The sequence below is a fragment of the Oryzias latipes genome, chromosome 22, assembly GCF_002234675.1.
Source record: "Oryzias latipes chromosome 22, ASM223467v1".
Lineage (NCBI taxonomy): Eukaryota > Metazoa > Chordata > Actinopteri > Beloniformes > Adrianichthyidae > Oryzias > Oryzias latipes.
The window spans coordinates 7,012,891-7,039,142 of NC_019880.2; the positions used below are offsets into that span (position 1 = coordinate 7,012,891).

Sequence of the window (26,252 nt, forward strand, 5' to 3'; positions counted from 1 at the left end):
GAATTCATCGGCTGACAACAGCTAACCTTTGTTTTCCATCCTAGTCTTCCAGATTACTCATCTTCATCACCCTTCGTATATTTGACGATGTAATGTTTAGATTGGCTCAAGGCTGGGTATTGTTTTGTGAGCATCTGTTCCGTGCCGACTTTGCAGCAGAGCGTCCTGGGACCCGACGTTCAGAGCGAGAAAGAAATATTTTCACACAAAATATTGTCCGACTTCTCCAGACAGGAAACAAATAAACGCACGCCACCAAAGAATAAAACTCACCATTTTATTATGATAATGTTATTTGATATGTCAAATTACAAGTGTATTATGTAACATAAAAACAGTTACAAACATATGTATGCATATTTACATTACACATTTATGAAAAGTAACAAGCTACATCTGTATAAAGAAAATACAACTATGACATGAGTTATTTGTACTATAAATTTTACATCAGATACTTGGTATTCTCGAACCATGATAAGAAATACCTAGACATGTAAAAACCGATCAAACCGGAAAGAGAGGTGTTAAAAACGAAAAGTAGGATGGACGTGAGGCACTTTTCTGAGGTTGTCAGGATGCGAAGGCCGTTGGCACTAAAATGAAAGGAAGAAAAGGCAAAAATAAAAGGTATCTCACAGAAAGGAAACATGCACAGGAAGTGCCAGAAAGAAAGAAAAGAAAGAAAACAGGCAGTGTTTACAGAATAATCAAGAGTAGTACCATTTATACTGCAAGTTTCAAAAACACAAATGTCCTCCACTATTTAGAAGTAATCACATAAATGTTACACCAAGCGCCGTAAGATGGGAGAAAAGCTTACACGTAGTATCAGTGCACCAAAGCATCGGAGAATCCAAACCACTCAAATGCTGTGAAAAGTAACCTTTTTTTTAAACAATACACTGAAGAGAAACAGGATTTATATAGCTTCTTTTGTTTTTGTTTTTTTTTAATCTACACAAGGTCAAGAATGTACACTTGTATGCATTCACAAAGATATGCACAATTTCCAAGATTGAAAGAGAATAGAAGACTAGCAGCAAAGTGGTTAAAACTGAAGTCTTATATAATGCAGATCAAAAAATATATATATTAAAGCAGACAGACACACGTTGCATATATAATACAGTACATGACAGGAGGTTGCCCTGTGCTGGTTAATGCAGAAGAAGAAGGGGTTATTTCAGCATTCTCTACACTTTATAAAAGCACGCCCTCTTTTGCTTCTCAGCCAGCAAGTTTTAATCAGGTTCACCACACCTTGGTTCGACTTTCAAAATAAAATAATAAAAAAAAAAAAAAGCAGCAGGGAGGGAGGAGGGGGGCAAATATGACAGGCAACCAGACTTTTGGTTGCACACCAACCCCACACAGCCACCAACCTGGGTGCACGCACACACACACACACACACCTGTGGGTAAAATAAAATGCACAGAGGAATCGAACGCATGACTGCTGTAAGATGGAGATTTAGGTTTAACAGTCGATCCTGCTGATTTTCTCTGTCAACACAATAAAATTAGTGATTGTATCTAGCAGCTTTATACGTGAATGTACACATGTGATTTTATATATAGAGTAGTACATGTATGCATATCTACTACTCTATATATGTATATATATATATATATATATTTATATGTCTTTAAAAAGAAGCGAACTGTCACTACTGTACTGTGTTAGCACTATCCTTCTGTCTACCATACAAAACTACAGAAGCTCAATAGTCCATCAGAAAGCCCTCTACCTTTCAATGTGAAATAATACTAAAATGTGACCTATGTACAAAATGCTGTCATTCCAAGCTACAAGATATGCTGACAGCAACAATAAATACAGCTCTATTTTCCAAATCTCAAAGACGATAAAGCTGGGATTATTAGCAGTACTTAAATATAGTATTACTTATTTACAAGGTTGTTTAGTTTGGTACCGAGGGTTGGTCAACTACCTACAGAGCATTAAAGTGTCCTGTTTCTTCACTGACTCAGTTTGCAGAGAGGTCAACGTGTTTGCCACACTTTAGAGTTTGCATAGAAAGTAAAAGGAGCATTGACCAGAGAGGAGTAAGGAAAGATCGTGTGCTTATGTCCAGATTGAAGTTGCATTCTATCGTTTTAACAGGGAGTGTTCAGACGTTTTGGGGGGAAACGGGGTTTAACCCTCATTTACACAGGTCTGAGTGAGTTAGCTCTTGTGTTGGGGGTCTAGATGTGGGAAAATGTGGAAAGAATGATCACATACATAGAAAGACACACGAGCAAGCTCTGACCCTGTTTGTTTACGTTTTTGACTGACTGACTGACATAACTCCTGTCTGTTTGCTGATATTACCGTCGTTCAGCCAATCGCTGCTTATTTTGGCTCCGCCCTGGAGATGCAGAAAAGAAGCCTGGGTCCATTTCAAGTCCAAAACGCTCTAATCAACATGGCCTGATCATGCATGTTCCATCACCCTCCAAAAGGACCCACTGTGGTTTTACACAACATGTGGGACCAATTTTGGGATCTCCAGATTGCCTTGATGTCCAATCCCAACACCAGGAATACTCAGCCCTTGTAATAGAAAACTGCAGCTTTTTTCTAAAAACACACATTATTGGAAAACGTGTATTAAACCTGTTATCTAACTTTACCTAGAACTAAACGAGAACCCTGTAACATGTCCAAACAAAAGGAGGGAGGCATGGATCTCATCATCCGAGTGTGATTCCTTCCTTTGTTCAGACCTAAAAAACCCACATGCCATTCTCCTACCAGTCGTGGTCAGCGGTGACATTATAACATGAAACCGGCTGTGAACAGGAAGACATGTGACATAAATACACCCACACACACAAACACAAAGATAACTTTTTTGTAAGAGTGGAGATAAAACGCATTCATTCGGGGTCTTTCACATGAAGAAAAGAGAACATGGAGGAGAGGAGAGGAACAATGGAATACCACATTTACCAAGTACATGAAGAACAAAAAGGGAAAACATTTAGAGGACAAAGGGGAAGATCCGGAGAGGGTGCTGCAACCAAAGGCAAGCAGTGCTTTAAGGTTGTTGTTTTTTCCCCCCATTCCAATCCGGGTGTTAAATTAATGACATTCATCTACAGACTAATTCAGAAATCTGAAGGTTCTCAATTTTTAAATATATCCTAATTAAGTGCCTCATCGTTTAACCAAGGAGCACTGGAACCCCTTTAATCACCAAAACAAAACTTGCTGGTTGAGTAACATACCAACCTTTGCTTCAAAACTAATTACAAAAAAAAAAATAAAAAATACAGGAAAATGGTATTTCACTACAGCAGTAAATAAAATCCTGAAACAGTTCACCAAATTCAATCATATTATGGGTTGATTTCAATTCAAATAGCTAAAGATGTTTGTTTTTTTTCAATGCTGGGGGATTCATAGTTGTAATGTTGATGTTTAGCTCTTTCTTAAAATGGAACCAGTCCCTTTATTTTGGAATGAATCTAATGTTTACAATCAGCCAAGCAAAGCATAGCTAACATGTTACTACAGTGAAGGTTTGTTGCCAGATCAGACCTTCTAAAATAAGAAAAAAACAAAAAAAAAAACAGGGGAGGGGGTCAGTTGGCCATACGTCCACCCAAAAAAAATCTTTTTAAATGTTAAAGTTGCACTAAACATGGTAATGTACCACAACAATTCCTTAAAGGTTACTTTTACTTAGGGGGGGGGGATACCATTTTAGTGCACTTTTCCCTGTCTAGTCATTGCATTGTCAGTGAATGCTCGAGCCACGAAGGAAAGGCCACTGTTCCCCAACGGCAAATTCACCCAAAAAAAAAAAAAAAGAGTATATCCCTTTTAGCATACTCAAAGTACCTTTTACCGCAACACATCAGAGTTTTGTTTTGTTGTTATCGTTAGCTTTTTGTCTGTACAAGGCGTTTTCCTTCATAGTTACACTTTACTTGCAGTAGGATTCTGGTATGTGGCCTGGCTTTGTCAACGTAGAAGACAGAGTAGGAGACGAGTGTATGTGTGTTTGTGTGTGTACAGGTGTATGTAGTAGCATCTTCAAGTCTATTGATCATGATGTCTTTCAACTCAGATTAAACTCCTGCACTTAGCTTGCTGCTCAGAGCCCCCACAAAGCGCATGGTTTGTCCTCCACAGCTGCTCGACAGCGACAAACTCAAACTGAAATCTCCAAAAGCTCTCCCAGAGCTGGGGTTCAACATCACATCACCCCATCCGAGAGGGGAATGAAAAAAGGATGCCAGCTATTCATTTTCCGCTTCTATGCTCTGCCTTTGTTAGCTAGCTTTGAGGGTGTCCCAGTGTTCGACGCGGGGTCACCCTGCGGCCTTGTGCTTGCCCCCGCAGCAGTGGCAAGCCTCGCCGCAGTGGTGGCAGGCGCGCAGCGGCAGGTAGCAGCACATGCAGGGCGCGATGAAGGAGAGCGCCACCAAGGCGAGCCAGCGGAGGCAGAACTGCTCGTCGGAGGTGTCGCACGAGCAGGGGTCGGAAAAGTCCCCCTCGGAGTCAGACATACAGTGATACAGCATGCTTTCCGCGCAGAGCATGCAGCTGACTTTGTAGATACACTGCTTGATGGGGTCGGGGGCGTCTTGGCACTGCCCCCGCCAGTTGTCTTCGTGGTTGAACATCTCTCGACAGTAAATGCAGCGTGAACGCTCGCCGTCCTCTCTTCGTCGACGACCCTTTTTACACTTGAGCAGGGGTGACGGCTGAGTCTTAATCGCCGTGTCCTTGCCGAGACCCAGGCCCATACCTGTTCCTATGCCCATACCAGGGCCAGAGTGGGAGTCTCCACCGGGGCCGTCGGGAAACAGGTACTCGCACTTCTTACTGTCCAGTTTGGGAGAAGGAGAGGAGAAGTCCAGGTCTTCCCGGTCCGCATCGCGCCTGCACATGACGGGGTGGCGGTAGTCCTCATAACCTCGGATGAGTACGTCTTTGCGCGGGTTTATGCGCACAATCTCCTCCTCATCTATACGGAAACCCACGCGGCGAGTTGACTGAGGGGAAACCGTCAAAAGAGAACATTTAATCGAAGACTTCGACACAAAAAGGAAACTTTCATGCACACCAGAAAAGAAAAAAACACACCTGAGGTGGCAGGTAGCGGCGGCTGTCATCGAACGCCTGAGCGCGGACATAGTAGCCCCTGAATGGCTCGATTGGGTTTAGAGGAGAGAAGGGCTCTTTGATTGGGGTACAAATGGAGGGAGGCTCTTCACATACCTGAAGGCACACAGTTTCAGATTAGTCAACAAAAAAGTTCAACTGAGATCGGAATAAAATAACACAAATATAATCCAAATCCAGATTTTTGGGATAAATGTGCTTTGCTCATGTTGTACAGCAGGGGACTAGAAAGTACGGTGGCTCTGAAGTTCAAATCGCATCAACAGGTCACTCAATGCAGAAATGCATTAAAGAAATATAAGGCAATTTCCAGAAATCAATATGAAATGTTAAAAAAATGACACACAAAGAAACCGGAAAAGGTGATGATTGAATGATGACGTTTGTCCATCATTTTTTGGCATGAAGTGAATCACAATATCACCATCCAAACTGAGATGTCCCATAGTACAAACCTTTTCTGTTTTTTCTTTTGTTTCGTTTTTAACATTTCATTTAGATTTCTGGAAATTACACTTGTTTTCCAAAATTGTATTTTGGTTTCTGGGATTTTGCCTTGATTTTCAAAATTTAATGTTACTTTTTCATTATTTATCTTTTTGTCGTTGTTGTTGTGATTGTTAACATATTTTTGGGTTGAGTGATTTGATGGTGTGATTTGCATTTCAAGACCAAACAAATCTCAGTGCATTTAAACTTTTTACAGATATAAATTTCGGCTTTGATCAGAAAATAATCAAAAAAGTCCAAATGATGCTAAAAATACACAGAAGGGAGAGCTAAACTATCTGAACTAAAGCTGCCAAAGACATAGATGAGCAATTTGGCTTTTATTATAAAATCAGTTTTATTTAAAGGCCTGTGAACTTATCTTTGTGCTAGTCCCCCTATAGCCACCAGGGGGCATCCTGCTGCTGCACTTTGCCTAGCGACTGTTGTGTGGCAATGACTCAAGGCCCTTCTGTTAAGAACTAAGAGTTCCCATCAGGCTTGCATGTGTTCACAAACAAACAAAAAAATGAGGACAGAGAAACACGCTTCCATATTCCCACCACCTTGTGCCAATCCATCCCATGATTACACATAGGAAGCTGCCTCATGTGTGAGAGGAGGACCTCCACCTCCTAAAGCCACAGATGGCGTCAAATAAAGTTATTTTTGTATGACATCTACGAAACTTAAATATCTCCATCTCCATTTTTATCATTCAGAAAAGTCAAATATAGCAATTTAATCCACTTTGAGATACTTTAGGCTGGTACTTGAATGCAGCCACCTTCCAAACTTCCAGCTTGTTTCTGTGGCCGGTGTTAAGTACCCTCATATAGCTTCAGTGTGAGCATAAGCGCTGTGCTCTGTGGACGGTTTACGCTCTTTTCTCACACACATCCCGATATCATCAAGGCAAGGTTAGTCCTCCTCTCTGCTCCTCTGCTCTCCTCTCCGTGTGGAGGAGGCTGCTGGCTCTGGTTAGTCAGTGCTGTGTGTAAAGTAGCCCACGCTTTAACGCACAGCGGAAATCTGGTTTGCTCCCAGCTGCTGCTACAGTAATTACTGTCCTGTGGTTGCTAAGAGATGCTTCCTTTGACTCCCCCCCCCTTATTTTTTTTCCCTCTTTTTCTCCTCCAACTGCCCCCCCCCCAGCTCGTCTCCCTAGACTGCTAACACATGGTACGTGCATGTGTGATTTTTGCTCTTTCTTTGGCTTTGACATAACCAAGCGGTGTAACACACGTCCAGCGTGTCTGCAAGGGAATGTGAGGAAAGGGAGAGAGCAAAGAGAAAGAACAGAACAGGAAAAAATGAGATTGTGTTGTATTCTTGTGTGTGTCTGTGTTTGAGAGCCAGAGAAAGAGGAACACAGAGAGCACCAGAGGCCATGAGTCTGCAGAGGGAATGTCATAAACCAGCTCCAGCTGGAGAAATGCAGCTCAGAACTTAAAAGCCAGATGACAGCTGTGTGCGTGTGTGTGTGTGTGTGTGTGTGAGTGTGTGTGAAAGAAAGAGGGAAAAAAGAGAGGGGTGGAGAGGTAGGGGGCGAAATGGGAAACAGATTTGGGCTTCCTTTTAAAGCGCTTGCCTAAGCCCAGCCATTCAAAGGCATGCGTGGGGCCAATCTGGAGCTGATCTGACCCTGGAGATGTGGCTGGGTGAGGGAATACAGGAAGGGGGGCTGAAAGCCAGAGGCAACCTGGCTCCACACCAACATCAGAAGTACATGCACTTCCGCCCTTAAAGGTACAGAGGTTCAGGACGGGGAAGGCTGAGGTCAGGCCACATGCAAAAACTCTTACTGAGAGCGCAAGCTTTGGTTTTAAAGGCATCATTCAAAGGAAAGTTGAAGTGATATTTAAAAGTCAATACTCCAACTCGGACCAGAACCACGTCTTAGCCGCAGAAACAGACACGCCAAAGTTAGGAGAGTACAGACTCGATTGTTTCGATGCACAAAAACTACCATATAAGTCACTTTTTTTTAGCATAGTTTGGTCGGAGGTGGGGTTCTACTCAGGTGCAATCTATTTGTGACTTTTAAAAAAGAAATAGCAACAACCACTAGAGGGCACTGTAGATGTGTATCGGTATTTGTAACAGACGGCAACGAAGCGCCGCTCAGTCTTACGCCGTATTCAGCAGAATTGTTCCAAAACGACTCAAAGGTTCCTCCTATGTTTCATGAAGCTAAATAAGCATCAATGTGTAACGGTAGTGAAGCGTGTACATATATTCAGTATGTTGTTGTGATGTATTCTGTTATTAGTATTTGTCTTTCAAGATAAAAGGTTCCCGTATTTTGTTAAATACATTTCTCGCCAAAGTGCAATTTGTACTCCAGTCCCATTTAAATAGGTTTTCTTTTTTATAATGCATTTTTAGGCCGCTGCGACTTTTACTCCAGAGCTACTGGTAGTCTGAAAAATACAGTACTCCAGGGGGTAGAATCTCTCTAAGATGAGCACAAACAGCACCAAACAACAACACAACAAACAAAAACTCTCCCTAACATTAGCATTATGTAGTCATCACAACTTCAAGTAAAAGACGAACCACAATTAATTTTCTAGCAAAACAAACCTGACGTAAGCTGAAAGGACTTTTAAAGAACCACTCCGATATAAATCTTGTGTCTTTAACATGTTCTTGTGGCCTTTTTCAGATGACGGAGGACATATTTTAAGATAATTTAGATTAAAAATGGAATTGTTGTGAATCAGGAGCAGAGGGAAAAAGATGCTGTGTTTGTTACGCTGGATGAGCCAAAAGCTCCCTGCTCCGCTACATGTTGATGTTTGCACTTGCAGATGACTAGATTAATCGTAACGATTACAATTTTCAAAAACCATAAGGGACTTTTAACCTAGTTTCTGTTTGTGAAACCATACTGTAAAGGTCAACTGACCAGTAAACAGTGCTTGCAGAAAACCGATGGGACAAAGCTTCCTGCCAGTTCTAAATTAGATGTGGACGTCTTCCTGTGGCATAAGGAAAGGAAAAAGACAACAAAGTTGACTTTGTTCTGGTGGAAGGTGGTACGGCGTGACTCCTGGCAGGGGGTCATCACGGCTGAGGACGGTGTTGTGAAACAACTTTAGAATTGAAACGTGTTGCGTTTGCACACAGTGTGTTGAGTCAGTTTGAAGTGAGGAGAAGAATGTGGTAAGTTTGTGAAGGGCACACATGTGGTTGCTCAGCCTCAGTGGGCAGGATGTGGGTGGAGGAGACCAGGAGACCATCATCACTGCACACACATGCGTGAATGTGCCTCATTATACACGGACTGGTTAACTGGTTTGAAAAAGATACCTGAGGCCAGAAAAATGAGCAGAGTGTCCATCATTAATGAAAGACATACTCTTGCTTGCAGACAAACCCTGATAAAGTACACTATTCGGCTTCACAGGAACCGTTAATATAACTAGTTACTGTCTGGTGGTGTTTGCAGCTCCTTGCAGCACTTGCCACTGGTTCACTTCTCCTTCCCTGTAGCCAAAGCCTCCTGACCGCAACATTCGGATGCCAAATCACCATGGTGACACCCTCAGTGGCTCACTGAACCCCGTGAACACCCCCTTCTTCCACTCTCTAAATGCATCCCCCCTGCTGCCTAGCAACAGTGGTGCCAATGAGTTTCCTGTATGTTCAGCTTGATTCTTTAAAGAGGAACTTTGCCACGAGAACAAGAACGTAGCTCTCCCTCCTGTTCTGGTGTTCCAAAGCACATGATGGAGAATGTGAGGTGAAAGGATGTGGCAAAAACTAATTCTGTTTCTGAACTAACCCAAGGATACTGTAAAGTAGTTTAGAAGAGCTCTAGGGTTGCTTTTGGTTAGCAAACCAGCTAAACATGCTATTTTTATAACATTGTTTTCGTTGTCTTACTTCTGTAGTAGAACATAAAGGAATATTTACAAATAAAACCATGCTGAAAAATAAAATTTAAGAGTCACATCTAAAACAGTGTTATTATCCAGAAAATATCGTTCAAAAGTTGAAGGATTTTGTACAACGCAGTGGTTCCAAAAACTTCTTGTTAATACAAATTTTTTTAAGAACTGCTTCTCACGTCTGTGATAAGGTCTCACCGTCTTAACAACCCAAAGTAGAACAGATGACCGACTTTTCTGTGACAGGCGTGATAACTTAGACAAATGATAAAGGGCGTGTTCACACAAGCCTTTTTCTTTGCTTAAGAAAACAGAGCATTCATTACAACTCATACCTACAGACTATCCTGCCACATGACAGGTGCTAAGCACTGCAATGATGTCAGTGTACACAGTTGTGCAAAACTGAAATATAATGTAATCCAGGAACGGTAAGTTGTTCACAAACATTTGATGAAATCTAAAATGTAGAAAGCCACCTAAAGATAAGGATTACACACTGTGGGACAAAAAAAGAAAATCAGCAAGTTGTCCCACTTAAAGTCTGCATTGTTGATCATAGGTGCACTTCAACTGTTGGAGACGGAATGTAAAAAAAAGAATCCAGGAAATCAAATGGTTTGATTTTTAATGAATTTATTTGTATAATGGGTCAGCAAACAAGCAAGACATCTGCCCCTCACTGAAGTTCTTCTATCCTCCACTTGTTACCTAAAGTAATGTCACTTGTTTGAACTGGTTATCTGTATAAAAGACGCCTGACCACGCCCTTAAACAGTCAGACTGCAACCTGTCCACCATGACCGAGACCAAAGAGATGTGAAAGGACACGTGCGATGAGATTGTACAACTGGACAAGACTGGGATGAACTAATCTACAATAATCAAGCAGCTTTGTGAGAAGAGATAAACTGTTGGAGCAATTATTAGAAAATATGAAGAAATGCAAGATAACTGACAACCTCCCTTCACCTGGGGCTCTATGCACGATCTCACTTGATGTGGAACAAATATACAAGGGAACTGGACAGTGGTCTGAAGAAAGCTGGGACCACAGTAAAAAAGGTTACTATAGTAACACAAAACTTCATCATGGATTCAAATCCTGCCTTGCTCCAAAGGTCCCTCTGCCAGCACATGTCCAGACTTGTCTAAAGTTTGTCAGACAACCTCTGGATGATCCAGAGGAGGATTTTGGAGACGGTCATGAGGCCAAATGAGACCAAAAAGGAACTCTTTGGTGTAAACGCAAACCGTGTTTGAAGGGGGAAGAATGCTGAGTTGCATCTCAAGAACAGCAGATCTACTGTGAAGCACAGAGATGGAGACATCATGGTTTGGGGCTGCTTTTCTGTAAAGGGGACAGGATGACTGATCCATATCAATGAAAGGATGAATGTGGCCACGTTTGAGATTTTGGTCAAAAACCTTCTTTCATCAGTAAGAGCACTAAGGGTTGAAATGTGGCTGGATCTTTCTGCATGACATTGATCCCAAACACATTGCCTGGGAAGGAATGGCTAAGTAAAAAAAAGCATTTCAAGGTTGGTGAGTGGCCTAACCAATATCTGGACCTCAAGCTAACAGAGAACCTGAGGAGAGAGTCTGTGTTGCCCAGCAACAGTCCTAAAACATCACAGCTCTTGAGAATCTGCATGGAAGATTGGACCAAAATACAGGCAACTGTATGTAAATCTAAAGCAGTCTTAAGGTTATCAGTTATCTAAAAAAATGTGTTGATGTCAATAAACTTTTTTTTTATCCCTGTTTTGTCACATTTAAAGACATGAACAAAGCTTAACAGCATAGAGAACAGACCAACTTCACACTACATCTACAAAACTGGACCAAGAAGGGATCAAACTGGTTTAAATCATCATGTAGTGACAAAAGGTTCCTGCTCATTTTTACATCAGGCAATAATACACAAAAAAGTGCCAAGCTCATCCCACTTGTCTCTTTGACTATCAAACTTTTGTAACCTGATTCAGCCTCTTCACTAAAGGACACACTTTCAACTGTTTCTTTGTCATCTATGTGGTAGTTTTTGTCTTTTGTTTGACATGTTGTCTACAAAGTCAAGACTCTGAACCTACTTACCGGTAGTACATCCTCAGGAGTATCTCCTTCCCCAAATGGACGACAGCCTTAAAGAAACAAGATGAGAGAGAATTACTTCAGCATTTTACTGGTTTAAATCAAACCAATAAACTCAGTTTGATGCGTTACTAAACCTTTGTTTTGATTTAAATATCGAGTCTTTCTTCCATTACATAAAACAATTTAAATGAATGAAATCTGTGTTTTGATTTTTCTTTAAAGCTATTTCTTGTATTTTTCAGACAAAGTCTGTTTTTGTTAGTTTGAAATTAAAAAAAATCAGAAATGTATTATGGAAGCTTTTGTTAAAATGGTTAATTTGTTAGCTTTTTGAGAAATGTTCGTAAAATTGGTATTGGAATAAAAATTTGAACAAGTGATATTTACTTCATTCATAAATTAAATTTTATTAAAAAAAATCAGCAACACCCCTGTTCTTTTTTTAAAACTGGATTTTGTAAGAAAAACAAAAAAACTAAATAAATATCTGTAGCAAAACCCAATAATCTCAACTTTGCAATAAATCAAATGAATGTATTTCATACTTTATACTACATACCTAAGAAAAATTATATTAGAAACAATATAATTCTGCTTAATGTGTTACTAATTTAATCTGATTTTAGCTAGGTCACAGCAGATCAAGACTTCTGCTTTCCTATATCTGTAATCTAAAAGGGAATCGAAAGCTGCTAAGTGTTGGTGTGGCCTAAAGAAGTTCATAATAACATGTAAAGCTAGAACCATTTGACCTCAACATTGAAAAATGTATGGGCTACTCTAAAAAGATGTCATCTTGCTGATGGTGCAGTCCAAAGCTTTTATTTTAAATAATACAGTTTCTATGGTTTTGATTGGTAGACTATTTACTGGCTAATGTAGCAGCTTTTTATTATTTCATGTTTAAAGCAGGCATGTATTATGGACAAATGCACTGCAAAAACGCAATCCTAGAATAAAAAGACCACCATTTCTAGAAAGAAATTCTTATAGTGTCTTGCATGAAAAATAATTTTACCAAGAAAGATTAGCAAAACAATCTTAGTTTGAGAAAACAAATTTTAGGCACTAGAATCTTTTCTGAAAATTAGAACCTGGTCAGACCATTTTTCTTACCCAATTGGGAGATTTTTTTGCTTATTTGAAGAAGATCTGTAAATGGTGTAAGAATTCTTGACTTATTTCTAAGAGGCCTGTATTTGCAGTGGGATTTGGCTCCAAGAAGAGCAGATATCAGCCAATACCATCACAAATATTAGTTTTTAGTTGAGGTACACAGTGTTGGTTTTTTTCTAATATGTCATTTTTTTCAAAACATGTTGGATACAATCAACAACCAAGTCCAAGCAACCTCTAAAAAAAAAGACCAAAAACCTTTCCAGCGAACAAGCACTTTGCAGAACTTGTCAAATTGCATTAAAGGCATCAGGCCAATCGTCGTTTTCTTAGACTTTGGTTAAATAATAACATAGACATCATTGAAGGGATGGCTGTTGTGATCGGTCTCAGTTTGTTTTTTCCTTGCTGTCACAGTGAAGACCAAAGATGAACAGGGCTTGTGGTAAACAGTCTGTTCCTCAGTCTGTACATAAGTCGCTCAGAAAGGTGTTTGTGTAGGCATTTCTCCAGTACTGAGCAAAAGAGGCCTCCTGCAGCACGACTTAAAAAGTGATGGGCCACGAAGCTGCCTGAGCCATGTGCCCGCCGTTGCCATGACAACAGAGGACTGCAAGACTGATGCACACACGTGCTAACGCACGCACGCACGCGCAAGCAAAAACATATTCTCCCTACACACACACACACACATTCATAAAGCTGTACAGCAGCACAGCAATGCAACCAGAATACAGAAATTCTCGCCTGCCTTTGCTGATGAAAGGCATTCACAGCACCAACAGAAGACAGGCGAAAGAGTAAAAAAAAGAACGACAGCAGGGGCAGCGAGGAATGGGAGAGACAAGTGTGGGAGCTTGGGAGTCAAAACCTATCATCCACTGCTGCGGATTATAATCACAGGAAAATTTGGAAGCATTTTAAAGCGTGTCAAAATCGGTGTTAGGAAGAATATGTATGATATACTGTACTTATTCCACATGAAAGAGACATTCTGATTTTTATTTTTGTTTACTGAATAGTGAAGTCTCAAATACTCCTTTTTTATTCTGTTGTGAAAAAAACGTGATTGTGAACTTAAGTTGATGATTAATCGTCTGGCTGAACCACTAAAAATGTCCAGCCAGGTTCCTCCCTTCACCCTATCAATATGAAGAATGACTGTTCATACAGAACACTTGTAACCAAGTTGTTGCAGAAATCTTCCTTCTTCTAGTCTGTGTCAAATTGACCAGAAACACCGTTTATAAAAAAAAAAAAAAAAACTTTCTCCAAGATTGTGTTTGCCCAGGAAGTTCAAATCTTAGATAAATGCTTGCTAGCAAGAACCAACTGATGGCCATCAGTGATAGGCCTTTCTTTTTTGTTCTGTTGTTCTTCCTCTGTGCTACCCAGGATTTTAAGATCTGGAGAGCAATAAACATTATAGCTCTGCAGCCAGCCAGAAAGCTCACCTCTTGTGCAACATGGAGCTTGGCGGCAGATTTCAGAGCTGCCAGCTTCCTGGCTAAATGGATGACTTTACAACCACGGGTTCTATTTGTTTATCAGAATCCAAGGCTTACAGTTTGACTCAATGTATAAACACAGCACACGACACCTCCATATCCAGTTCTCACATGTACCTGAGTCTGACTGACGGACGGGGGGGGGGGGAGGAGCCGGGTCAGGTTTCTTTTACCTGAAGCTTGGTCGTATCTCAACCCCCTCCCCTCTAACCACCATAACTTACCTCCCTTCACTGTGCGATCCACTCCTATATCTCTTATATCTGCCACAACAAAGTGTTGAACAGCCAGTCTGTACAGGAAGTAGCAAAAAATGTCTGGGCAGCTGGGGCTGATAAGATAACACAGGAGTGGTCACGATTGGGTTCAATGAGCAGGTAGCAGTGGTGATGGAGTCAACAATGCTCATAGAAGCTAGGTCAGCCATTACACAGCAAAGATAAACAAACCCAAATTACTGGCAGTAAATGCTCACCATTCATGACATATTCACTTTGTCAACTGAAAAGGCTGCTAGTGTATGTGCACCAACAATTGGAGGTCATACGAAGTATATCTTGCTATTTGCAGATTGAAGGAAAAGGCCAATAAATGCTTCATTTTGATGCAAATATTTAAATATTTACCTTGTTTGATGTCTTCGATGGCTCGGCGTATGCCTCGGTCAAAGGCGCGGGCGTCAGCAGGGCTCTGGAACGTCAGACCAAATTTCTTGTCATTGATCCTCCAGTGGTGGAAGATAGGGTTGACCTTGTTGTATACCAGATCTCTCTGCAGAACACACTCCAGGACCACCTGAAAGTAAACAAGAGGGACTCTAGTTCACAAAGCAGGAAGCTGGATTTGAATCTCTAAACTTTACATGTGGGTTGACACTAAACGTTACACAGGAACACATTTAATTCTCCATCCTGCTTGGTTTCATCTGGTCTTTTCAATTTTCCTTTAATGCCACATGAAAAAAGCAACAAAAAAAGAGTATCGAACAAGATTTCCACATCTAGAATTAAATATGTACCTCCAGATCTATCACCGAAAACTGAGCTTAAACCCTTTAATTTGTCTAAGATTTTTTGGATAATTTGTAAAACACATTCTTAATGGCAGGGTTCTGATTACAGATGATGTTAAAATTGAAGAGCAAGGCAGCAGGGGGGTGGGAGTGTGTGGGTAAGTTTCGAAGCCAGGAAGTCTATGAGCAGTGCAGAGAGAGGCTAAGTTTCTAAAGCCTATTATTAATCAGGGCTACTGAGCTGCCTCCTGGACTTCTCCTAGGCGGATTAAATGAAATGAGACGGCCATTAAAATCTGTGAGGTTTTAACTGACGTAAAAAAAGAGGTGGCTTAACAGGGTGTGAATGTGTCAGCATGTGCAAATGGATTGACATGAGACAATATGTAAGCATCGGAATTATTAAGACAAAAGGCTTAAACGAAAGCGTTCCGAAAGGAAACTATTCACGATGACAATAGACGACGGCAGAAAAATGGCAACGATCCATTTCAGGTTTGTGCAACTAATAGTTTAAGAGGCTGATGATAGAACGAAATGTGTCAGAGGAGGAGTGTACCCGTTTTCTATACACGTCACTCATCGGTGTGAGTTGTTCTGGAATCTCAGTGCTTGTGTGTTTGTAACTCACAGCTTTCATCTCCGTGCAGCGATTGCAGAATGTAAGGACCAATAAAAGAGGCCAAGGTAATGCCTATGCTCCTGGAGCTTGTAGGTGAGGTGAGGGAAGACAGCAGGAATGTTTGGAAGAGGATGGGGTGGCAATGAATGGGGGAGGAGGGCTCCACAGTGCCTCTGGGAGTGACTGTCAAGGCGAGACTGAATGGAGCCAAAGCAGGAAAGGTGAGCATGCAACAAGGCCTGACGGAGGAGGAAGTATCACAGTTGCATGGCAGGATGACACTTAACACCACATTCCACAATGTGCCCAAAGAAAAGAAGAGAAGACGAGCCACCTTTCAAGAAAGAGAGACAGAAAGGGAACACGGACAGGATATGTTAGAAGAGAAGAGGGACAAAGACGGAGGGATGTGAGACATGCAGGAGATAGCAAAGACATTGTGTGACTGCAAAAACTGGGAACGGAGGGAATCCCTTTCACTGCTCGTCCACAAACACACAATGGATATTATGTCTGTACAAATACACATACACAGAGTCTACACGTATACATGTCATTTTGTTTATTCACAAATGATGTTACAATAATACATTTATTATCGTATTACTAAACACCACACTGACAAAAAAATTGACAAAGGAGAGACATTTAAATAGCATAGTAAAAAAACTTAGCGTGAGATTTGACATAATTGAAGAGCCGGTGCGTTAACTAATCACCAGCCAGTTATAGCTGTACTTTTCACAGAGCTAGAGAATCAGAGTAAGAGGAAAAGGGGGGGGGGGGGGGCAGGAGGAGACTGATTGGTGGCTATATGGAGAGCCAGCTGAGTCATCACCAGCACAGTCTGTGCCGCATCACTGCGCTTATAGACAGAACCCCTCCACCTCTCTCGTCATCTTCTGTCTCCCATCTCATTGGATCCTCCCCTATTTCCTCTCCCCTACTCCATTCTCAAGCCCTCTCTATCTTCTGCATCCCCATCACATCATTCCAATATAGCTACACATGTCCTCACTGTATTTTTATGTGTGTATATACGGTATACATACAAGTTTGTTGTACACTGAGCATAATCACACTAAATAGCCTTCAGGTGTTTCCTTTCCCTTCTTTTGGCATTTCAAATTTGAAGACCAAAGGTATATCTCTTTAAAAATTATTACTGTTTTCTTCACTGTGTGATTAATGGAAACACAATAGGTGGATTCTGACAGACACACACATGTTTTAGTGTGTCCTCTAGCAGTCATTGACAGAAATGCTTTTCTATGAACCACAGTTTTCCATTCACACCTTTTCCTTTGCTACTAACACATACAAATATAAACACATGGAGTGAATTGAAATAAAAAAAATGCTACTTATGATGTTTTAAAGAAAAACTTATCTGTTTTAGGATGTAACCATTTCTTTTTACCTATGAGGCCCTCTTTATGTATTCATCAAATCCCACTTACATCCTCCGACCTTATAGACAAAATTACTTTCTAACAGATGACTCCTATCTGCATTTGTTTTTTAACTCCAGGATTTAAAGTTTCTTTTATAGTAACATAATCTAAAAGAATAATCATTGATATTTTTAAAAAAATAACAGTCTTCAACCAACAGGACAAAGGCAAAGTTACTGATCCAAGCAACAGCCTTACAAGGGAAGGAGGATGAATGTAAAGTGGTGGGGAAATGGTGGTGTTTTATTTGAATTCTTTTATACTTCATCCTTAGCTTTGTTTCCTGATCTTTGTTTCCCACATCCATCTACCCACATTCTTTTCTTGACTAATCCGCTCTTTTTCCTTCATGACGTCATGATGCGTCACACATTTATTTTCAGGAGGAAAAAAAAGGGAGGAGGAAGGCCAAAAACACTTCCTGTGTGTTTGAGAGAAAGATGGGAGTCTTGTATAGTGAGGTTTCATGCCATTTCTTGCTCATACAAATATTCGCAGAACATGCATGCTTAACATTTTCTTACCAGTTTGTCCTTGAGCCTTTCACCCTTGATGTGAAACTCCACAGCAGTGGGACTTGGACTAGGGCTCGGACTCGGACTAGGACTGGAGCTACACGGGCTTAGGTTGCTGCCACTCTCACCGCTGTGAATGCTGCCATTGTCCTCTGCACGGCTAACCTTGTAGACAGTGACACAGCTGAGGCCTCCACCTCCCAAAGGAAGCCACCCACCACTGGAGTCATCCCGAGTCATGACCACTGCTCTCACGCGCGCGTAACTGTCACTATATGGGAAAGAGGGGAGAAGATAAGAGGAAAAATGGGGTTAGTTTCCAGAATGAAGAACAGCCAGCATATGTTGAGATTTCTGTCAGGAATCTTTTCTTTGATTTGATCATTTAGACCACAAAACTGTAATCACAAATAAACAACCTACATGAACCATCAGCCCACATACTGCAGCTGAATCAAGCACAACAGAGCCTTCCCAAAACACAATTTTTGGCATTTCAAAGCCCCATGGAGAACTTCCCGTACAAATGCGAAAGTCTCAATCATAACACAAATACTGGATTTTCTATATTAATTATCATAAAAGCAAATTAAGAAAACAAAATTCTAATCTAAACCTCCAAACATAACAGGCAGTTTTGTGATTTTAATATAGGAAACTGTCACTTTAGTAAAGCACAAATTACCTGTACATTCAAATGGGAGATAGAAAAACTATTTCTAGTTTAAAAAGATTCTGCAATGTAAGAAAATGTTCCTTTTTACCTTTTAAACATTTACAAAAGACTTAAACTACTTGCCAAAACATTTAAAAGGCACAACAGCTTCTGATTAAAACTGGTGAGTACTGATTTTCAAATATAATTTGTCCCTTGTATGCATCAGATCAACTGACAGGATATTAACTGTCTAAAACCGAGTATATTAACCCCAGCCAGAGGGTACTGACCATGTGGTCAAGTTCAGGTTTTGGCCAGTGCTGATTTCCAGCTTTCCCTCTGAAGCGAGCTGTTTTAAACCAGATAGCACACGACTTGGTCTCCAGCTTGCTTTGACCTCTTTCCCACTATTACTGCTCCCTGTTGGTTCAGTGAGCTGTCGGTTATTTCTGATGCCCTGACTTCAGTAGATCTGAAGGTCACCAGGTAAGAAAATGGTAAGAAAATGTCAGATCTACTTCAACTGTTGCTTATTATTTGTTTTACTCTATCCCATTTCCTTAGTGATAGTATTTGAGCTTCCTACACAAGCTAGTCCACTCCAGCTGTAGTCTGTAGTTTTAATAGCAACGTTACCACAAGTTTTAGAAAGTCTGGTTTAGTTAAAAGCTTTTGGGGGGGGGGGGGGGGGGGGGGCAAGGAATTCTAATTATTTGCTACCACCTTCAGAGTACACTAGAAGACAAAAATATGATATCATCATATTTCTAAAGGAGAAACTGTCAGTCCAAAAAATGTCAATTACTGATACAATAAAGGCATCATGGAATGCTTCATGTGGTAACAACTTAGGAAGCCTGGATACCGAGGACTTTGCCTAAATATTTTCAACTATTAGAAGAGTGGCACGTGTAATGTGTGTGAATTGTAAAATTTCTGTTTTTTATCCTCGTGTTTATTCTGTCACCCCTGACTTTCCTGTTGTGGCCCTGCTGCCGTGAAGTTGCTGCCCACACAACTGTCTTTTATATACTCTATCTTTCCGTGTTGATGTCCATCCATAAACACAGTATTTTTTTTTACCTCGTATTTGGTTTATTTGGTGGTCCTTTCCAACTTTACACAAACATGTGCAATCCACACATTATAAGACAATTATTTGTAACCGTCCATCCATTTTCTAAACCTGCTTTATTCGTGTTTGGGGTCACTTGGATGCTTGAGCCTTCCCAGCTACAGAAGGCCGAAGGCGGGGTACACCCTAGTCAGTTCCCCAGTCCATCATTGGGCTTGTTAAACCATCATTAGTTGTAATTTAAAAAGTGTAACTTGTGGGTCTGCAATGTGTCACTTCAGTTTTGGCTTGGACTCATTTAAGAGTATGTAAACCATTAACATAGGAACCAAGATGAAAATTGTCTTGTTTGGCCAACAGATCACACCAGCTGAGAAACAAAGGCTGAGTCATCATTGTCAGCAAACCAGGCATTACCTTTACACAGGCCTGTGTCATGTTGTGTGAAGAAAATCTCACAAATCGTTCTCCTTTCTCTTTTATGTATTCATTTGTGAAACTTTTTTTCCTCTAAGATGAAAAAAAAAGGTATGCCAGAAAGAAAACTTGTTTTAAGAAAACTAAGTACACATTAATTTTTATTTTTAAAGAAATGCAAGACTAGAACTTACAAACAAACAAAACTTTGTTGGAATTTTCAATGCTATAATTTTTTGCAATGTCATGTTGAGGTTACTGAGTTTGCCTTTTTATTTACTGAGATCTGGTGCCTTTATTTAACAGTCCGTGAGGGCAGAAAGGTGTGGGTGGACATGCAGTAAGGACTGACAGGTTGAGACTCAAACCTGCACTGACTGAAATAAGGACATTAGGCCTCAGTACATGTTACACCTCCCTAGTTACTTGTGCTAAAAGGTGCCCAGAGTTTTGAGCGTATCTGACAACCCAAAGTTGATTTTACACAGACTTAGCGTAAGGGCTTGCAAATTCTTTGTGATGAAAGGATAATAATCTATAGTCAAATCTGCGGAAGACACATAGGTCATTTTAAGATTTGCAGACATTCTTTAATTAAAAAAAAAAAAAAACAATAAAAAAAGTAATCAACATTTTTTTACTTTACAATCTGCACGGTATATTCACAACATGAAACCCCTTATCTCTGCTACAATGTTTAATGAATTGCAGTGTTGCAGAACAGAGCAACATTTCTGTCCACCTCTGTGTTCTATCATGAGGCTGAAATGGAGGCAAAACAAGCCTCAGGCAATCAGGCAAGCAAAAGTTGCAAAACAAGCCACTCTTCAATAAGGGGCCAGCTATCACTCAGCTTATTCCATGTTGCAAATTTTGCTTTGCAGCATTGTTCTGCCTATCTGGTTGGTGATAAGTAAACTACTAAAACAAGCAGCAATGTTTAAACAAGATTTTTTTTATTTCTTTTTTTTTTTTAACCAACATATGTGCAAAAGTTTCTGGCATGCAACAACATTTTAAATGCTTTTCCCCATTAAATGACAATCAAGACAATTTCACAGGATTCTGTTATCCAGGCCAACAGAGCAACTTGTATGTGGGTAACACATGGGTAAAATCAAAACCCAGGACGTGGAGGAATTTTCTAGCCACATCAGTGCAGTGGACAGATCCATCAAGGATGGCTGTTTATCATTCTTGGACTATTCTGTACATATTAAAGAATTCGGTAATCTGAACATTGAGGTGTGGAGGAAACCCACCAATATCTCATGTTTTGACTTCCATCACTCACTTGAACATAAGATAGAAGTAATTAGAACATTAAAGCACGGAGCAGAAACCATACCAACAAATTCAGAAAAAAGCCACAGCTGGGATATCCAGTGCCTGCTAGAATAAAACAGAGAACCAGTAACACCACTGATTACTAACATCCAAATCTAGTGCAGATAATTTTTTGTGTAATACCTGACACATTATATTTAAAAAAAAGCCATTTTCAAACACACAAAATAAATTGAAATTAAAACCTATCTAATGTCATAATTTAAAAAAAAAGTAAAGAACAGACCAAAAGTTTGGACACACCTTCCCATTCATTTGAATGAAGTATGTCCAAACTTTTGGTCTGTACTGTATATTCTAATGAGTCCCTGATTAGGGGGGGTTGTGGTGGGTATGGGGCTCTTTTAATGTTCGTGCTTGTTAAATTAATTTTCGTGCTTGTTTTTATATTATTTATGTGGTTTTGTTTTAATGTAAAGCACTTTCTGTTATGCTTTCATAGGAAAAATGCTTTATAAATAAAGTTTGAGTTGATTTGGTTTTGATTTGATCTGATGCTTCAAGCTGCTCAACTGTACTAAGAACCAACAAACTATTTCAAAAAATATAAATACAATGCAATACACTTCTCCACTCCATATTTACATTGATTTAACACTTAAGATGAATCCAATAAACATTATGTCACTAAATGATAACACAAGCTGTCTTCGTTTCGTTTTTTTCCCCCTTACCCTCAGCTTGTGTTAGGTGCTTCTCCGATTAGATAACAGTGCTTTGGGCACCGGAAATGACAAGGGTCAAGGTGTGCTGAAGGCAGCATTTTGCAAAAATGGCTGGTAACATATTAAAAGACAGAGGACAAACAAACCTTACTGAAAAATGTCCCAGATATTTTCAAATGTTATTTTTTTCCTTGAAATATGTTAAACTAATGAATACTTTACTGTAAAATTATTCTCAAGAAATGTCCAAATCTGTAGTTACTCAAGAAAACTGTGTAATAAAGGGAAAGTACAGTGAAAAGATTATCAAGTATAAGTTGTTCATTTAGAGAAAACATGTCTAAATTGCTGCTACTTTTCTTAGCAAACAAATTAAGATCAACCCTAGATCTCCTACCTTCCACACCCTTAGCAAATGTTGATACAATTTCTTAGTGTTTAGTTTAAAGCCAGAGACGAAATTTCTTTATCTTAATTTTTATTCTTTAAAAATGCAGTCAAACTATAATTTTTTTAATGGGATTATATTTTGGTTAAAACTGATATTAAGAACTTTGCCTTCAACAATGAAAATATAACTAGAATTGGGTTAACTGGTTTATTTACCACAGGTCTATTTGGTCAGAGCTTTTTTTCATTATGGACAATTTGGACAGGGCTAAGAAATCCCCTTAACTCTGGTCCAAACCAAACAAGAATGGAAACGGAATGGGCAGTCTGACAATTGCTGTTCAGTTCCTTGCAAGTGAATCTTTGCTCAACTTACTACAGTGTGAACCATTGATTGTATATGAGAACTGGACTGAGCGACCCTCTTGCGTTCCGAATAGGAAGTGCTTGCTGGTCCCAAAAAGCTGAAATCCCATAGAATTCTACTAAAAAATAAACAGCTATTATTACTCAGACACTATATTTGTTAGAATAACCACTCTTACTCTAATATCCTTTTTAACATGTTCTTGCTAATTCTTACTTCTTTCATATATTTTTGCTGACGCGCAAGTTATTCAAGTTTTAAACTCACCAAATCAGATGCCTCAAAAAAACATAGTTGGTGTCACGCTGCACGTTCAAAGTGTTTGATTCACAGGTTCCACTGTGGTCTTCTAACATGCTCACTCCTAACTGGAGAGAATGGTAGCCATAGAAACCTTGACTCAGACTGACTCGGACCAATCACTGCTTACTGACATCTGGGGTTGCATGAAAAATGAGGACTGAACTGTCACACTCGCTTGGTCCAGTTCTCTTATACAGTAAATGATGTGAACAAAGAAATGGAATATACAAATAACCAAAGAGTTAATGTAAGAAAATAAAAAAATAAAAAGTGACATAAGCCCTGTAAATTTTAAATAGTGAAAAAACAAAAAGCCTATAATTGCGATCTGAAATTTCCATTGTGTCAGGTCAGGCCATTGTTAAAATATTTTTTAAAAAAAATCTTAATCTGCCTTGCCTGGATAAACAAAATAAAATAAACAAATAAATTTAATACAAATAGTTTTGATGACTTACAGACACTATTTTGCCAACAGACCACGCCATAAAACCATCATACAGGAAAACAACCGAACACTATGCAACAAATAAATGGCATCAGTTATAGTACAGTAAAGCAATAAAAGTCAATAAAAGCAAATTAAGAGCTGATAAAATAGTTAATAAATAGTTCCGAGAAAAAAGGACAGATTAGGTATAATTACATTTGAATGAATATATCGATGCATCAAGCAAAAAAATATTTTTTTAAATAGGAAAGCAGTATAACTGCATAAGCTGCAGTAATATGAATCATAATTAACTTTAATCAATGAAATGTATAATTAAAGCAGGACTAAGAGGAGTTCTGAGTCGCTCAGTGGAGCACAGAGGCTAAATAGAATGACATAGGGAGTGACAATAGAAGATATCTCTTTAGGGGGAAAAAGGCATGGAGTATGCATGCAAGTATGCATGGAGCTATGAAGCAGGTCATGGTAATGCTTCTTAACTGTTCAATCTAGAATGTGTAAATAACTCAATGATCCCAACAGAAAATGTGCAATACAGTTAAAAATACAACACCAATATTTTCAAACAAACAAGTTTATGTTTTAGAGGTTTTTCCTGGCTATTCTCCAACTCATGCGATGATGAGCAGTTCTATGACTGCTGCCACCAGTTCTTTAGAACAAAGCATTTAAGACATGGCAGCCATTTAAAATGTCAGCACTGCAAAAGTATCAGTGTTTTATCTGCAATGGTTGGACAAAAGATTTAAACCATTTCCAGACCTTTTATTGGCTAAAAATAAGAAAACAGTTTTATAATAAATGCCTTCAATTCACTAATACAAAAATAATTTACAGTGTACTTGTGATTCATAATCTATAAGGTACTTAATTCAAGTCACACAATATATCCAATTAAATATAAAATAAATAAAGCCTTCTAAGTAACGTGTCAATGCAAAGTATTTTTAATAGACTTCCTGGTCATGCAATGAAGGTAGGTTAACATGAAATGGAAAACAAAGCTTTATTTGTGCTTAATAATAATAACATCACAAATTAAGGTTGATTCTGATTAGAGAACCTAAGAAAAATCTTAAACCTTGTCTTTTGAGATTTGCAGATAGATTAGCTGTTCGGTTTTTTAAAGATGCCATTACATAAAAAAAGTTCCACAGCTTTATAATCCGGTGTTTCTGATTATAAAATGCCATAAACTTCCCCTAATTCCTGTTTTGTTTTTGTGAGAGATCTAAAGAAAGTTGGCAAAAGGCAACAACTCAAAACCTAATGAGAAAACACACAAACTGTTCCCAATCTTCCTAAAGATTAAAAAAAATGTTGTTTTCAACAGAGCTCTAATAATACCTTTAAGTTTATGTTAAGCAAAGTACTAAGATCTAATTAGTACCTAAAATCAAATGTATTTTCCTACAGTTTCCCTTAGTCTTAAATGTAGACCTTACCAATTACATGAACGTAACTGATAAATAGGAAACTTTAACAACAACAGTCTCCCTATTGCAAACCAGAAAGATGCAGACAGCCTAAAACTGCAATGTCCCAGTATGTGAGAACTACAACCATGCTTGAAAGTTTTTAATTTAGAACTATACCAAGCAATGCAGAAGGGAACCTCTGTTGCTGGTACACCCTCCTTTGGGTCCAATAAAGGATGCGGGTGATGGGTGCAGAAGGGGCTGTCAGTCAGGCAGGGGTCCCTGGGGTGAACAGAAGGCAGGCGGTGGTGTCGCTCAGCCATGACCAGGGCACAATGACCAGGACCTGACCCTTCAGGCCTACCATCCCACAAACGCCAGAAATCCTGACAATCACAGGAAAGGGGTCTAGGCCCTGAGAGGAAGTCAAGTGGACTATGGATATGTAAATTTTCCTTCTCCAAAATAGTTGGTTGTGTCGGTGTATTTTCCAGAAACATCAACATGACCAGCCCTTCACCAACCAAAAAAGATTGTGTTAAATATCAATTCACAAATTTCTCTTAGAGTGAAAATTTGTTATCAGAGAAGATAACTCAGCACAACATGAACACAAAAGCACACAAACAAAACACACACATGAAGTTCAGAGTGAAATGGTGAAGACAAAGGCTGGCCTCCACGCCCCTCGCTGTGAGCACACAGTCAACTGGACACAATTGAGAGCGGAAGCAAATCAGCTGGCCCTGGCATGCAGGAGAGAGAGGTGGGGTGAGAAGAAAGAAAGAAAGAAGCCCCCAATTCCAAATTATTCCAAGTTATTCTGCTGGATGACTGACTTCATTTCCGATAGCGGCAGGCGAGGAGGACAGGGAGGGGGTGACAAAGCAGCACCAAGTGTGGGGAAAAGTTAGTCTGGAAGGGAACGAGGTAAAGAAAAGAGGAACAGTCAAAAAGCCTGCACTCTCAGAATCTAGCTACAAAAGTGTGTGTAAAGGTCTTTTTGAAAGATCTGCAGCAATATAGCAGACATATCAATAAAAAGGGTGTACTTTAACTCACGATATAACTTCTACCAAAGTTGTTGAAATTATTAATTTTAGAATGTACACAATTTTCAGACCTGCTCCTATGAAAATCAAGTCTTGTTGTTTTTAACATGTTTTTGTGGCATTTTTCTTTTGAAACGTGTGTTTCTGAGTATTTCTTTATTCAAATCATTTTAAATCAGGAGTAGACAAAAAAAAATCAGTTGGGAGAAGTTTGTAGCTGTGACGTAGGTGCTACAGTCAGCAGGACATAA

The 26,252-nt window shown here is 39.6% G+C and overlaps 1 protein-coding gene across 1 annotated transcript in view; it reads right to left on the minus strand.

Annotated features, from left to right (window-relative positions):
* Nucleotides 1–263: 263 nt before the first annotated feature.
* Nucleotides 264–26,252, minus strand: part of spred1 (sprouty related EVH1 domain containing 1) — a 34,127-nt gene continuing 8,138 nt past the window's right edge. Inside the window, exons 2-6 of the mRNA XM_023951392.1 lie at nucleotides 17,865–18,126; nucleotides 14,879–15,047; nucleotides 11,629–11,675; nucleotides 5,105–5,239; nucleotides 264–5,013 (exon numbers count right to left, since the gene is read on the minus strand). Coding sequence (XP_023807160.1) covers nucleotides 4,327–5,013; nucleotides 5,105–5,239; nucleotides 11,629–11,675; nucleotides 14,879–15,047; nucleotides 17,865–18,126 — 1,300 coding nt within the window. The 3' untranslated portion in view covers nucleotides 264–4,326. The remainder of the gene's footprint in view (nucleotides 5,014–5,104; nucleotides 5,240–11,628; nucleotides 11,676–14,878; nucleotides 15,048–17,864; nucleotides 18,127–26,252) is intronic.